This window comes from Parus major, chromosome 3 (genome assembly GCF_001522545.3).
Source record: "Parus major isolate Abel chromosome 3, Parus_major1.1, whole genome shotgun sequence".
Taxonomy (NCBI): Eukaryota; Metazoa; Chordata; class Aves; order Passeriformes; family Paridae; genus Parus; species Parus major.
The window spans coordinates 62,598,862-62,614,899 of NC_031770.1; the positions used below are offsets into that span (position 1 = coordinate 62,598,862).

At 38.3% G+C, this 16,038-nt stretch overlaps 1 protein-coding gene across 1 annotated transcript in view; it reads right to left on the bottom strand.

Moving 5' to 3' along the window:
• Positions 1-5,443: 5,443 nt before the first annotated feature.
• Positions 5,444-16,038, bottom strand: part of CLVS2 (clavesin 2) — a 55,474-nt gene continuing 44,879 nt past the window's right edge. The window contains exon 5 of the mRNA XM_015623177.2: positions 5,444-13,765. Within this exon, the coding sequence (XP_015478663.1) occupies positions 13,678-13,765 (88 nt within the window). The 3' untranslated portion in view covers positions 5,444-13,677. The remainder of the gene's footprint in view (positions 13,766-16,038) is intronic.

Here is a 16,038-nt window from a genome sequence, read left to right on the forward strand (position 1 = left end):
GCAGGAATCAAAACAGGGTGGCATTAATCATCTGTGCCCTGGAATTATGGACCTCACTATCTTGAGGATGGAGGCAATAAAGCTGAGGAGTGCGTTGCTTAAATTTATAGAGCAGGTGCAAGCATTAACTAAACTTTTCAGAAGACTAGTCTTGCATTTTAAGATGGGAGTTAATGACATGACTATTTTTCTAGTTCAGTAAATCAGGAAGCAAGTGACTTTTACTGTCCTCTTAGGCTCTTTAATCTTATTTCAGTTCATCTGTTAAAGGAACCAATATATATTTGCAACTTATGACTTTATATGACAAAAGTCAAGCAACAGAGCACATTCAATTTAAGATCTTCTCACCCATGAGAAATTGTGGTAGTCTGGCAGATGAGACATAGAGCCAAAATGGATATGAGAACAAAACTTCCTTTAAGAAATGCAATGCTAATTATTCAGACTCCTGATATCACTAATAATCGGAATAGCACGCTTGATTAAAAAAAATATTTTGTTTTAGTTATAAACTAAACTAGGTTATAAACAGGCAGAAAATCAATTTTAGAATCAAAGCCATTTTGAGAAGGAAAATCAAAGTCAGGTAGCTTTAATCAAAACGCTCTTGCAAATAATGACTGCAAACTTGAACATTAAAATCAATACCAGTACTGCCACTAGCCTCTGGTAGTTTTCCTCACAAAATAAAAAGTCCCTTGGGAAACTGTCTCAGCTTGGAAAAGCTGACAGTTTTATTCTCTGCCTTCCCAAAATTAGTTCTGTGATGGCACTGATACTTTTCTCCCTAGGGTGCAACAGCTCTGTTCAGTCAAGCTGTGTGACAAAAATCCCACAGAAACTAAAAGCCATATAAAGTACCACTTATAAAGAAGAGGTTTCCATATCTGACATGCAAAACAAGGAGCTCTACTGTAACTGGTCTCCATGGCCCCTCATTATTTGATGACTTCAACCAAACACAAACTTAACTCTTCAATCTGAAACACACAAATATCACACTGCAAACAAGCAGTGATAAAAAGCAGCAGGCAGGTGCCTTTTTTGTTGTGGTGCCCAACCAATACACAACCTTCCCTGACAGCCTTTTATAGCAGATAAATTCTTACCTGAGCTTTAAAATGCAAATAAATAAATAATTAAACAGTGGTCATCTTATTAGTATTTTTTTTCCTCAAGTGTGAAAATTAAGACGGGGTAAAATGAATTCTTTCCAGTGGAAAATACTCAAGATAAACCACATTATTTGCATTTTATTCTCTGAAGAGGTATAAATTGCTGTCATCATGGGCTTTTTATTGCATTGTTAAGGTGCTTCTAGGAAAGGGAAACTAGGCAGGAAATTGGCATAATTATGCATTTTTAAGCTGCTTATATTTAATCATTAAAAACAGCAAATATTTGAACAATAAACTGGCTGGAATAGACAGTCAAAAATAAATTTTTGTAGCTGCTGGATTGTGAAAATGTCATTTGATGAATTACCTTGAAACAGAAAAAAGGAGCCATCTCCTCCCCTTCCAAAAAAACCCCAAAAAACCCAAAACCACAACCACCACATGAAAAACCCTCACACAAAAATCACCTCATCATCAATAAAATTGGAAGACAGGAAAATAGTAATAAATGAAGATTAAAGCAATTCTTCTCTAGTAGATCCACAAGCTTCCTTTCATAATTCAGGACATTAGCAGAGAAATTTAAAGGCAATGAACTTGAGAGAATTTAAAGAAGGGAAAAAGCAATGACAGCAGGTCACAGCTGCCCCGAAAGCCTCTGCATGGTCCTCCACCAAGCATCAAGTGGCAGAGGATGTTACTCACAGGAATTGTGACTTCAGGTCAATCTCAGTTAATGACTGAATTTTAATTAATCCACACTGCACTGCAGTTGCCTCTGTATTTTACTAAATAATTATAATGAGGCAGTTTTATCATAGTGAGAAATTAAAAGTAGGCTAAATTTTAGAATCCCAAAACAGTTTGGGTCAGAAGGAACCTTAAAGATCATTAAGTTCCAGCCCCTGCCATGGGTAGAGACACCTTCCACTAGACCAGGTTGCTCAAAGCCCCATCCAACTTGGCCTTGAGCACTTCCAGGGATGGAGCATCCTCACCACTCTCTGAGTAAAGAAATTTCTTCCTTACACCTAACCTAAATCTCTCCTGTTTTGCTCTCCCTTGTCCTTACATTACCTGCCCATGTAAAAAGTCATATTCCTAGAAGATATACTTCTTTCCCCTTGCCTAATTCTGGAGGCTGAAGACCATAATTTCCTAAAGTGACTTCAAATCACATCTCTTTTAGAGACTATGTACCTGACAGGTAGGTTTGCAAGCATTTTTTCAAACACTTTCCAGTGCAGTATCATTATTTCACTATTAACTTTAGTCTGCAATTTATTTTCAAAAGTCACTATATGTCAAAGGGTTTTAATGACACTAACACAACTTAGAAGACTATTGTGGGTTAGCCTGCTTGTATAGGGTTGCATCAACTTGATGATGCTGAGATCCATGGCTACATTTATTTTACAGAAGAAAACAAAGTCACACAAACAAGAAGTTAAGTCAAAAAAGGTAAGTTGTGATGTGCCAGGTATATGTTTAATTTCTTTTTTTTTTCTGCAAAAAACAGTTTCTCCTCGAGGTCTTGGCAACATGAGCATTAAAAGGATTTAATAATGATAATATAAAGCTTTAACAGAAAACATCCAGTTGACAGTATAACACACAGCTGTACCTCATACTTTATTCTGAGCACTTTCAGATTTCAGGATACATTCTTGGTTTGCGCTTGCTTGATCTGAACTGTAAAAGGGTATATGCATTAAAGAAAAAATTGTAAAGCTTTGAATTTGTTGTCACTTTCCACTACTTTGTTTATTTAGAAACTAATTCAAGGCTTAATATTTCACATTCAAATTTTTTAAATTTTTGGTCTATATATCAAAATCTAAAAAAAAAATTCTCATTAAGATCAGCAAACTGCTTCTTCATCAGGGTTAGATTTTATTTGGTGATTCTAGGATTGGGACATGGTTAAAATCAGTCTCATTTTTACTTTGTTGCTTTAAAAGGAAGAAATTATATGTGTGTTAAAAAGGGTTTTAATTTTCAGAGACTGAAATTAAAATAATGCTATTAAAACATATGATTATCTGTTTTCTGTAGCATTACCACTGCTGGAAATAAAATTTAAGCAGTTATATTTAAATAATATTTTTTCTCAATATTTTTTCTGTAAATTTAATGGTGAGAATTGCAAAGTTGTATATCTGAATAGAAGAGAATGATAGTGTAAAAAAGAAAGAAAAATATTGTCTCCATTTTGACCAGTGTGACATAGTTTTGCTACACAGGCACTTTCTCAGTTGCTAATCTCCAGGGGTTTCAGCAGTTAAGCTGATGGATGATGGGAAGAGGATTTCTTGACAGCCCAGTAATCTGTCCAGAGGGGAAAGGATGCTGTTGGTCAGGGTTCAGGTACTGGAAGGGCTTTTGACTAGCCAACCATCTGTACACGTCTGGAAGGCCAAGGGCTGTTTTCCCCCACTACTCAGCTCATGGGAATGAAAACAGCACTGCCGAGAATCATGCAGGCAATGCGACAAATTACTTTATTTGCTACTGACACAGAGAATTTTTTTTTGCTTTGTGAACACTCACTTTGTTTTTATTGTGCTCAACAGAGAGAGATTTGTATAAACACTGTTGGTACTATTGAAATTATTAGCACAGCTCCCAGTTTCACTGTGCACTCCTCTACCCTTCATCACAGCAGCACTACTGTGGGCTGCACCAGAGCTGTGGTAGCACGATAGGTAATTAATCCCAAAGACTCTCTCCCATATTCCTGCACATCCTCCTGGCCATGCCACTACACTGATGGGAGTTACACTGACAATCTCCTTTTGACTGGAGGTCGTGTATGAACTCCTGCCCACAGGGAGCAAAAGGCATTCCTCTGCCCACCTACCTACTGTTATGGTACTCCATGTCAAAATGTCTCTGCAGCCCCTGTGTAGGTCCCCATTGCCTCCCAGTTCCCTCAGAACAGAGGCAGATCTGGTGCTCTTTCTGCCATCCTCCAGCTCCCAGACTGGTCTCTTCTGGTAGGAACTGAAGGTACTGGAGTCTCCTGCGAACTGCGGGCTGCTCCAGCCAGCTCCACATCAGAGCCAGGCAACCTGAGCATATCACAACACACTGTCACATGTCAGCACAAGATGCCAGCTCCTCTTCCCACAGAAAACCAACACTGGGAAAGGGGGTCAAAAACATGGTGAAGGTGGGGTGAGACAAGCACACACACCTACACACACCCCAAAGGTGCACACACTGGGATCAGACTGTTTGCAGGGAAAAGCAGCCTGGCAACACACAAATGGATAGTGGTTATAACTCAGAGCACTGGCATTGCAAACCACATCGTTATAGGGGCTCCAACTCTGCTCAGTCAGAGGGATGCAAGTGAGGGATTTCCAAGGGAGCAGAGACATGTATTGACATGTAACTTGTACAGTTATGTCATGGTGAAATGCACCCTTATGCAGCAAGGCTTATATATTGTGTACAACCATGCAGCACCTGGGAGCTGAGGGACTACATTCACACATAGATGAGAACCCATCAGCATTTCTTCAACATGCTGGAGTAAGAAATGCATCTGCATACACCACTGAAATTATGTGTGAAACAGGAAGCTACTATAGCCTGGTTTGTTTGGGTTTTTTTAATCTCTGTAAACCAAAGAAGAGATATGGGAAATGTACAGAAGAGGTGAATAAGTGTCCTTGTGTCTAAAACAGGACATACTACAAAAATGATATCAAAGAAGCACATAATTACTGTAATTTACCAGCCTCCCCTCACATGGGAAAAACAAAATCTAGAATGAAATATGGTCATTTGGCAGGCAGTGCTCCAATGTCACAAAGCCTGCTGTATCCCACCCTGATTAATCTCTCCTGAGAACAGAAACACTTTCCTGGAAAAAGGGATATCTCTGTGAAGAGCTAATACTGTCTCTCCCTGATGTGGCATCAAAAGAAAAGTCAATGAACACGAGACGATGCTAGGAAACACACTACAGAGGAAGCTTAGAGGCAGGAGAGTATGAATTATCTTGGAGAGGGAAATGAGCTTTTCCTGTGTTGCATCTCTACATGATCTTCACCTGTGAGATAAGAGAGACTTCCAAGTGATGGTTCAAAATGGTATTGTAAATGTGAAATATGTTAACTCTCTAAAACTTACTGATGGGTGGAAAGAGACATTGTGTTACCAGACTTTCATGCTGACATACCATGCAGAATTTTTCTTTCAATACCTTGGTAAAAAAAATGCAGTTCACCCAGTTAGAGTATGTCTCCATATATGTTTTAGCACAAGGAAGCCAGACAAACACTCCCATGTACAAACACAAAAATATATATGTATTTTAATTTTCATTTTGTCATATTTTATTTAACAGAATGTCATTCTTCCTCAACAACCAATGATGATTTAAAATAGTAGCACTCTCCAAAGCAGCCCATTGATCACAGAGAACTGATGATATTTAAATATACAATATAAAGAGTGATGTTTCACAAAGTTGCTTTGTCTTCAGACTTTAGGTTAGAACACACCAGACCAAAATTAACCATTTCACTAGGTCCAAGAATAAAATTCAAACCGACAACAAGTTATGAAAAGAGATAGTTATTGAAACTTTACAGAGAAAGAACATGATTAATAAACTTGTCCTGGCTTTACAAATCTCAGACCCCCTGAGTCCTAACAGTACTAAACTGAGAAACAAACAAAATTTATCCTGAGGATACAAGCACTGTTTATAAATTACTCCTGTAATTTTATTTTGAATCTTGATATGGTGATATAATGTTTTCCAAATATTATATTTTCCAAGGCTCCAAAGTAGATTGCTGCATGCAAAAAGAACATTATTCAGTAGTTACTGCTATGTAAGTACTACAGATCACAAGAGCCTTAAGGCACAGATTGCCAATCTGCAATTTTAGATGTCACCATGACTAGCTGTTAATCATTATTCTTGTAACAGAGTTGTATTAATAGATAATGGGAGTGCTTTTCTATTTGCATGAGTGCAGAATCAACAGAGTTAACAAGATTAATGCACAGCCTTCACTGGGACATGAGTACTTCCATAACATGTTGTTGATCAAATGTTGGGGCAGTAGTTCCTACATGAAGAGTGACAACTAAGTCAGGGAAGGTAACATCTTCAATCACAAGAGTTGTTTCATCTACACCCCTAGCCAGACTCTTTTGTTTAGTATTCCTCTATGATGTGGTTGGCCTTGGTCTCATTTTCCATCTCACCCTGTAAACCAGAGATTTATACAAAGGAAATATTTAAAATACTGGTCCTCAAGATCTAGTCTGCAGATTATCAGTGTGATGGGTTTTTCTTAAGAGTTTTATTCAGTTATTCACAGAATAAAGTACACACAGAAGACAGGATGCTGTTGAACACAAGAGGGTAGGAGAAGGGATGAAAAGCTGGGAATGTTTTGCAGAACACATTTCACACAGTAATCCAAAGGGTGAAAGAACTAGAGAAGCAAATGATTTAAAAGAGCCATTATTCTCAAGCTGAACACTAGGAAACTGCAAAACAATTTTTCTTAATAGTGTCAGGTAATCTCAAAGTGCCCCTCTAAACGTATTTATAGCATTAGAATGACATTTTCTACTATTTAATTCCTTCTACCATTGCTGAATCAAAGATACATGTGAACCTCAGGGACAACCATACTTAAAGGCAAGTGATTATACACTAAGTCCCATCAAGGATACAAAAGCAACCAAACCCTGGATGTCTTTAAGATATCATAATCTTAGGCATTACTTGTAACAATCACCAATTTCATATTCTTAGGCATTAAGTGTAATGCTTAAAGTTGTCAGTTTCCTTTAAATCATCTCTGCTCTGAGTGACTAATGGCTACAGTTAACATCACCAGCAGCACTTTGAAGACACAGGACACAGATCACCAGCTACAGCTCAAAGGCTGCATAATTAGCACCGAGACATCGAGGTTTGCAGGGGACATTCCCACACCACTTCCACTCACAGCTTTCCACAGAGTAGGTGCTGATACTGATGTCAGGGCAAGGCAGGCTGTAACTTGAGCAAGTGCTGGATTCTTCCACAATTTTTTCTCTACAGCAGGGTTTTGCAGAATACATCCCTCCCTTGTCTTCCTATGGACAGGTTGGGAGGCTCTACCCTTCCAGTTCCTGCATGCTACATGATACCCACATCCTGGGAGCTACTGTGGAAACAGCAGCAGCAGAGGCACTTCAGGTTTAGCATATGCATCAGGTTTAAATGTACTGAAATTGAGTTTGTGTGGGAAAGTGAGAAATGTTATCTTTCCTTCCTGATGACACATGCGTCATGGGGTTTGTAAGTAATCTCTTTTATTACTGAGCAGGTGAAAGCCTCCCTCACTATGAAAATGGTTAACCAGTTCACTCCAAATCCCCAATGTTGTCTTCTCCCTAGGCCTGCCACCTTTCCTTATAGCCACAGGGCTCCTTTCATTCTCTCCTTCCATGACCTCTTCAGCCAGGCAGGAGGCAGCACTTCTCATATTCCTGAGACCCATCTACAGGTGAGGCTCTGCTGTTGTGTTCTGATCCCTTAAATCATGTTCACAAGCTCAGCTACAGCACCTACCATTTTACATGGTAATTAATTTTCTAAAGATCTGGGAAACTCCACTGTGGCCATACATGATAGACCATGTGAAAAATGGAAACTCTGCTCATAATGTAGAGGGGGGGACTCATAATAGTGCTCATAATAGGCTACTGATTAATTTCTTGGAAATGCTAGAAACAAATTCTATCACATCATTTTTGCTGTTCATACAGCTCTCCACTGCAAGCTTGTTTCTGTTTTGATTTTTTAATTATTTTGTTTTATCATCTTCTATTATCTCTTCCCTTGATTTTTTTCTTCTCTTAAATTTTTATTAACCAAGGGACCTGATTTGAGATGCCTGCCTTTAGGCACTGCTGTTTGTTGCCGATGATGCGACAGCCTCTTTAAGGAATCACAGCAGCATTTCCATATCAAATAAAAATCCTAATTAACTCCTGCCATTTGTCTACTGCAAATTGACAGATATGTCAATTCTCTGGAAGTGAATTCTCTGCAAAAGGAAGCTTTGTCATACCTTTATTTTTTAGAGACGACTTACTGTAAGCCACTGATTCAGAGAGAACAGAGCTGGCTGACCACCATCTCTGCACACAAAATACTTTGGCCACATTTTAACAGAACATGTACCATAAGGAATTATCAGCATCTTCCTTTGGAGGTCTCTCTATTTCACCTGCGTGCAGGGTCCCCCTCCCTCCCTCCCCACTTTGGATTCCACAGCAATAGCTGACCAGCTCAGATTTTGAACTCACTGCAGAAACCTCTTTTTTCTCCATTTTTAAATTCATATCATGCAAATGTTAACATGTCTTTTATCAATCGAAGAGGTTTACACACACAAAACACTAGAGAAGGAGTGACACAATAGCGGGAACTTCTGTCCATGTTTCAACTTCACCACTGCCCAGCACTGCACAAGTTGTTATTTTTTTAACAAAACCACTTCACAAACTGTGCAATCCAACAGGGGTCAATGTTGTTTTGTGCCAACAGACCCCTTATGAAGGAAACAAATTAAGATCCCAAAAGCTAACAGGAAGAGAATTTGTATACAACTGAAAACTGAAATGCAAACTGAAGGGAATGTCCAGGTCAATCTGCTAAATACAGACTTTTGACACAGGATTGTTCAAAGTTACAAGGCAATACAGGATGTGGGATTTTATCTACCTGGCTTCCTCTTTGATTTGGGGTCACCTGGCCATGACTAAACAAAATGTTGCTGTTCTTTGTATAGTTAATGGGAGATAAGTATCTTTTTTCATTCCTGACAGAATTCTTTACAGGGAAAATTTCCTTTTGAGGGGTCTTTGGATTAAATTACCTTTATTTCTCAACAATCAGACAGGGGAAAAAAGTAATTTAATTTGGGGGACATACACATTTTTTGTCATTTCCTCAGTGCAAATGGTTAAATGTACATTAATATTTAACCCCACAGGAAAGCAGACCACCCCTGGATTGCAAAGGTCTCATGATAAAGTGTTCTAAAGAAACTAGGCATGAGTGAACTGACAGTAAGACCTTCTTATACAAAATAGGGACATGTTATTTTCTCTCCTGCAGTTAAAATCAGACTGAGTGATCAAAGTGTCATCTTTTCTACACAGAAAAATGTCTTTCATTGAGATATGTCTCTAACTCACTGTGTCCCTGCTTTATTACCTGAGAAATTGGATAACTATTATTCTCTCAATTTCTTAGAGTGTTTTGAAGTTTGTGGACAAAAGAACTATTCTCAGCACCAGAAGTACACTCTTACAAGCTACTTACAAAATACCTTTGTTTAGAGGGACCTGATCCAGCTAGCCATGTGATTGGTTTTTTTTCAGTATAATCCTTTGAGACCTTTGCTCTTGTCTTTCATATCGATATTTATCTTCCAAATTTGTCTTGGAACCCAACACTGCCAATAGCTCAGCAGGAAATTTCCCAGATACAATTAAAGATTATAAAATCCAAACTCAGCATCACCCTAAAATCCCATTTTAATATTCTAAATAAAATCCTGAAGCCTGATTGATTTTGGTTTTTTCTCTCTTGCATGCTCTTTCAAATATGACTTTATCAAAAAAACCTAACAAATACCTACAACTATAATCATAACAGAAACTATATAAGAATAGGGATATTAACAAAGCTTATTGCAAAGAGTTTTCCAAGTAATGCTAAATGGTAATTCTTATGATGCTTGACAAACTTTAATTTCCCAAACAGAACAGATAGTAAAAGGCATGAACAAAATACTGTCAGGTTACAATTTTGTCAGATAATGTGCTTAGGCTTGGCTGTGACCGAGATTAAATAATACAGAGAACATTCCATGCAAGGTACTGAGCTAAAACATTTGAGAGCGACATTAAAGTGAATCTGCTCCTTGACATATCAGTGACCTCTTGAGGTCCCTTTTATTCCTCTTTTCTTTAATTCTGTGTTCAGTTTGTGACTAGGCATAGCATGTTTGTAGAGTGCAAAACATCTTTTTAAATATGCTATACAGTAAATTTACATTTCTGTAAAGACATCTCAAACTATTTTACAACTAATAACTATTGGGAGGGAGTCTGTGTATTTGTTGGAGCTTAGTGGGTCTGATTACCTGTCTCTATAAAGTCAAGATTCTATCGACATCTCTGTTTACAAGGAGGTTTTGGTCATGGAATTTTCCATAACTTTTTCATATGTTTTTAAGCATTTGTGTCTTGGAAAAATCGTCATGTAAGAGGATATTTTTAGATCTTATCAAAGGCCCAAAACTATCAAATGTTACACTTTTTTTTTAATCCTCTTTTTTTTTAACATAGTTGGACAGGTATATCCAGTTTCTCCACTAAGTTCCTTATATTGCAGGATATTTTTATATGCATATCTGCATGCATAATTACGACAAGGTTTTATTCTACCCAATACACAAAAAAGGTAAGAAATTAAGAAGAGTTCCTCCCAAGCATGTGCATTCTGTTTTTAGCACTTCAATTCTGCTATAAAAATTAGACAGCAATTCCTATGGTAATAAAGATTGGAAAAAGTTTTCAGTCCAAATTCATCTAATAAAAATTGAACTACCTATAAAGATTTTCTACAAGAAAGGTGGAACCTTTTATGTACCCTGATATGTAAAAGAGAAATGCCTTCAAAGAATACTGAAAGCAGGTAAAGTGTGTTTATTTCTCTTACCCGTTTCCATATTCTTTTTCAATGTCACAACTGCAATTACCACTGTCAGAATTTGCTTCAGTGAAATAAAAGTTGCATCCAAGAAGACCTGTAGCCCAATTCTTCAACAGAGAGAATCTTATTGAAAAAACAATTTTGCTGAAAGATGAGGTCCCAGTTACACAAAATTATAATATATCCTACTTTCACTTTCTGGAAAGAATGTATTAATACTCATTACCTTAAAACTGAAATCAGACATCAGAAAATATTACATAAATTACAGTTAAGTGCACAAATAAAGGATTTTCAAACAAAAAATTATAAGCTTCAAAACAATTTTTAAGCTTCATACAGTGGAACAGATTTGCATTTTTTTATTAGACAGGTGGTGCACTCTGAAATCAGCATTCTGCTGTCTTACACCAGTCTGGCCCATGTAGCTAAAAGGATCCATGAAGATTTTGATCACCACTGTGTCACAGCTTGTATACATGTGGAGTACTGACTAAACCCTGAAGCCCTTATAAAGAGGAAATGTCTAGTGATGTTTTATTTTAATCTGAGAAGAATTTTTAAATCATAACTATGACAATATACTATTCTATTAACCAGAAGTGTGGAAATATATAACATACATTCAGATGTGGCACTTACGCGAATACTGGAGACACATCTCACTTACACAGCATGATTTTACAAAGAATGTGAAAAATAGAACTGAACAGTATATAAGAACTGATCATTTTTTCAAGTCTCTCAAACCACAGAAGTAGTATTAGGACAGTTTCTACTACTGACAACTTGTAGGACAGACTGATAAGAAGTTCAGGCTCCATATCTTTCCTCTCTGCATTTCCTAACGCATACCACAAAAACAGAATTAGGAAAGCAGAAAGGCAATGAGTTGTTCAGACAAGTTCCTGCAAGGTGATGGCATATTAGGGCTTACACTATTTATCAGTGCTGCTAATAACCTGTGAAGCAGGAAAGCTTTATCTGTGTGCTGCCTGGGCTAATCAAGGGTGATGCTGGAAGAGTCAGGGTCGTCTCAGCCCTGAGAAATGCTGAAGCTGCCACCACAGGAGTTACAGCTAAACTCGAGACGACAGACTTTCAAGTTTTCACTCTCTGCTCTTTCCTCAGCCTATCAAATCTTACAGCTGTAATCATCCTGGATGAGAAGATGTGACCTACAACCAGTAACTTTGAAAGTTCACCGATCACTGGAGTGATGGAAGGAATGTTTAAACTTGGGCATTTTGAGGCAGGGTTGCCGTGAGCTGTCACCTCCACTGTGGTGAGTGTTTTCTTAACTTAAATCCCTGTACTGCCTGAACATGCTCTTACAATATCTCTAATTATTCAGATGTCTTGCTGGGCACTCTGTGTGTCTTCCCACTCTGACTGTCAATTTAAGTCCTAATAAGAAATTACATTCTTGCCTCAGCATACCACAGGCTGCACACAGATCAGCCAGCACAGAGATGACACAGTCCCTACGTTTCAGCTGATTTACCCAATCCCTAGTGAAATCTGTTGCCCTTTTGAGGTAAAATGTACTTCTCTATTATGGCACATGTTCAGTATATACAGTTACACTACAACCAAAACAAAGGTGTCCTAAACTATAGGCTGAGATGTTTGACTACAACTTATTCATATTAATCCTTGCTTGGAGTGGGATGCTGTTGATCTATGGAAAGTTTTACTATATTAATAATGACGGTGTCTCAATATACAATCTATAATATATCTAAGTACATTGAATAGGTATGATTTCTTGTATAAACCTTCAATGAAATATACTTATCTAACAATGTCACCTTGTATGCTTGTCAGAGATTGGTAAAAATATATATATATGTGTCCAGTCTCCCAGTGCACAGGATTCAGTGATTAACCTCTGCTGCCAGGCTTTACTTTCAGATACTGGTTATTGGACTCTATTGAGAGGACTAATGTCTCAATCCAAGGGAGAACAGAATTCTGGAAAAATTCTTGATGTGCACCCAAAATGCAAGAGAAGTAACTCCAATGTGTCCCACATTATAACACCCAGATTATGGTACCAAGCCAGTTACTTGTGTAAATGAAAAGTTAGGGAAGAAACGTCAGCGATCCATACAGCTAAACGACAAAGCTATCTAAGAGTTGGTTCCATTTCACCTGTGATCTTTCCTACAATGCACATAGTTTATGCTAAATCACAATCCTAAGCCCCAGTGTTATTTGAGAAACCAGTTCCTACAGTTAGGAAACATTCCACTGATTGCAGCATCTCCCAAGTTCTTATATTCCCTCTTTATCTTAGCACACTGTGTGAGCATTGCAGAAAAAATCCAGTACTAAGTGTACTAGTTGGCTTCCCATGGGAAGGACAACATTTAATTGGCTTTGATATTTTTCTTTGTCCAGTATGTTTGTGTATGTGTGCATGTGCATGTGAGAACACACGTTTTCTTCTCTTTTTTATAGTGCACTTCACTGACATATTTAATAGTCACTCATTCCCATAGCATTTGTTTACCATAACTTACAAAGTAAAATTGGAGGGTTATATTGTATTTACAAACAAGTTGGCACTTACAGAATAAATTATTGATTCCTTTTCTTTTTTATTTCATTTTCTTTTTTTTTCTCCACTTCTTTTTCACCAAAGGGCATCCAAAATTCAGGCAGAATAGTAACACCTGCTGCCAATATGCTACATTAACAAGAGTAAATAGGATTCCAGCTGTTACACTCTTTTCCAATGATTTGCTTGTTGCTGAGAGGCAGTGCCTTCCACCTCAGTTCATGTCCAATGTTCAGAAACTGTTAGTCAAGTGAAAGCAAAGGCTGCATGTTTTCTTCCTCATTCTTATCCATGCGCTTCAGCACCCCAGGATCCACAACTGACTGAGACCTGCAGAGGGACAACATGTTTATTTGACATTTCTAGATCAAGACAAATGAGGGTAAACCTCAGCTTTCTTTTGTTTATTTTAATTTCTGTTGGAGCTTAAAAATAAGGGTACAGCTTTACTGTACAAGCATCTGATCATTGCAATATCCCTCATGGAAAGATGACAGGGCTTTACAGGGCTCAGTGCTGATTTGTAAATATAGGAACAAAAGGCAGAATAAAGCAGTTTCTCTCTTCAGTGAAATCGTGAAGCAGGGAGCATCCTCCACACTCAAGAGCAAACTAAGCTGTCCTCTGTGGTGACTTAAGCACTGACCATCTCTCCAGAAGGTTATACAGCACTGGGCTGGCAAGGAAGGTACAATTCAGCCACCCAGCTGGCTAATCACACACTGCAATTAGCAGGATGTGTTAGCTGGAAGCACAAGTTGCTTCTCTTCGGAATAGCATCTTAATTCAACAGTGCAAGATCCTAAGCCAAACCTAGGAATAGTGCCATGGTTAGCAGGATTTCTGGAGCAGCGGACAAATGTGTCAAACTCACTTTTCAGCTCAACTGAACAGGGCAGGGAAGGATGATCGGGGCAAATTCAGTGATGATTGTAAAATTTCTCTAGATTCTCTGTTTCAGCCCAGAAGCATAACATGGCACTGGTGCCCTGCAACAGCCATATGTGATGGACAACAAGGAAAGACAAGTTTCTGGCAAAATCAAAATGTTCCACTGGAAACAAAGCCTGGAGTGTTAAACTGGGGGTCTCACATCAGTGACGGCTCAGATCATCAAAAAAGCAGCCACATCTGGGGTACAGTAAATGCAACCCTTTTTAGATGTTTCCTTTAGTGAGGAAAATCTCACACAGGAAATGCCTACTTCTCTCTCTTTCTGTAAAGATTTGAGATGACTAAAGAGCATGTGTACATCTCTACAATGCAGGCATCTATTTTTGATCAGCGGAAGCACACTGCGCCTGCAGCATTGCTACAGATTTGCCCATTTAGAGGGCTACAGTGCAGAGAAAAACCTTTACAGATTCTAACCTTTCCTGAGATAAGCATATGGAGTCAATTCCCCCCCGGCATCATCCAGTGAAACCAATGAATGAGGCTGGTGAGGTCTTTCTCAAAAAAATCTAAAGAAAACTTACAAAAACACAAGAAAAAAACATCTGACTTAAAGCCTAGGTGAAAACTTTATGCACAAGGATATTTTTTAATAATATTTATCCTGTTCTCATACTAAAAAATCAAGAAAATTAACTTTAAAAATATGATCATCTCTCTTGTGATAAGCATAATTTAAACTTTTTAAATCAAGAGTATACAATAACACCCATCCTGAACACTAGTCAGTTCCTCAGGCAGAAAACTAAACCACTGAATTAAAAATGCTTTTTTTAAATCTTCACAAGGTACCGTGCCAATGCAAAGCTGATTGAAAATTTGCTGGTGGGAAGCTGCACTCATGGAAAATCCAGTTCATCATGATAAAAATTGCTGTGGAAGCAAATTAACTTCAAAGCTTTGCCAAGTGGATGTAAGTGCTAAAACGGAGCCTTTTCCTCAGCTGCCGATGACTGAGGAAACAGGGTTTCCAGTTCTCATCTGGGGAAAACTGAAGGGGAGCTGGAATGGCTGCAAACCTGGCCTCCAATTCCTGGCCATAAAATCCCAGGGCCTCCAAAACTCCAGTGCAGGTGTGAAAATTGAATTGCAATAATCCTGATCCATGGTTTGTAAGCTCAGATGCCCAAATGCCTTGAAGAAGAAGGAGAAATAATTTGCACCCATTTTTAAACAGAAATTTAATATCATGCTTCATCCCATTCACCAGCAACTCACAGATGAAGGTATGTGGAAGGAAAAACATTTAAGTGTATAGCTCCTTCTCTTCTACCTACATCTCCAAAATAACTTTACAAACATTACTGAATACATTTTGAGAAAACACAGTGGGACTGAGTTATACTATAAAGTCCCGTTGCAGAGGTGAGGAACCAAACCACAGCTCCTCTGCAAAGTTTATCAACACAGACACCTGCCCTGCTGGGTTAGGTGAGAAGAGGATGCAGGTCTCCAGCTGGGTGCCTCAGGATGACAGCCACAGACTAAACCTGACTGCTGAGACGGCTGCAATGTTGCCAGATGACATAAACAAGTTCTCCCCAGAGGTCTGTGCTAGAGGTGGCATTAATTCCTCCTTATCTACATCATCGTCCCCCCAGTCAACCTTCTTTTCAAGGTAAGGTCATCCAATTCACTAAAAATTCAAG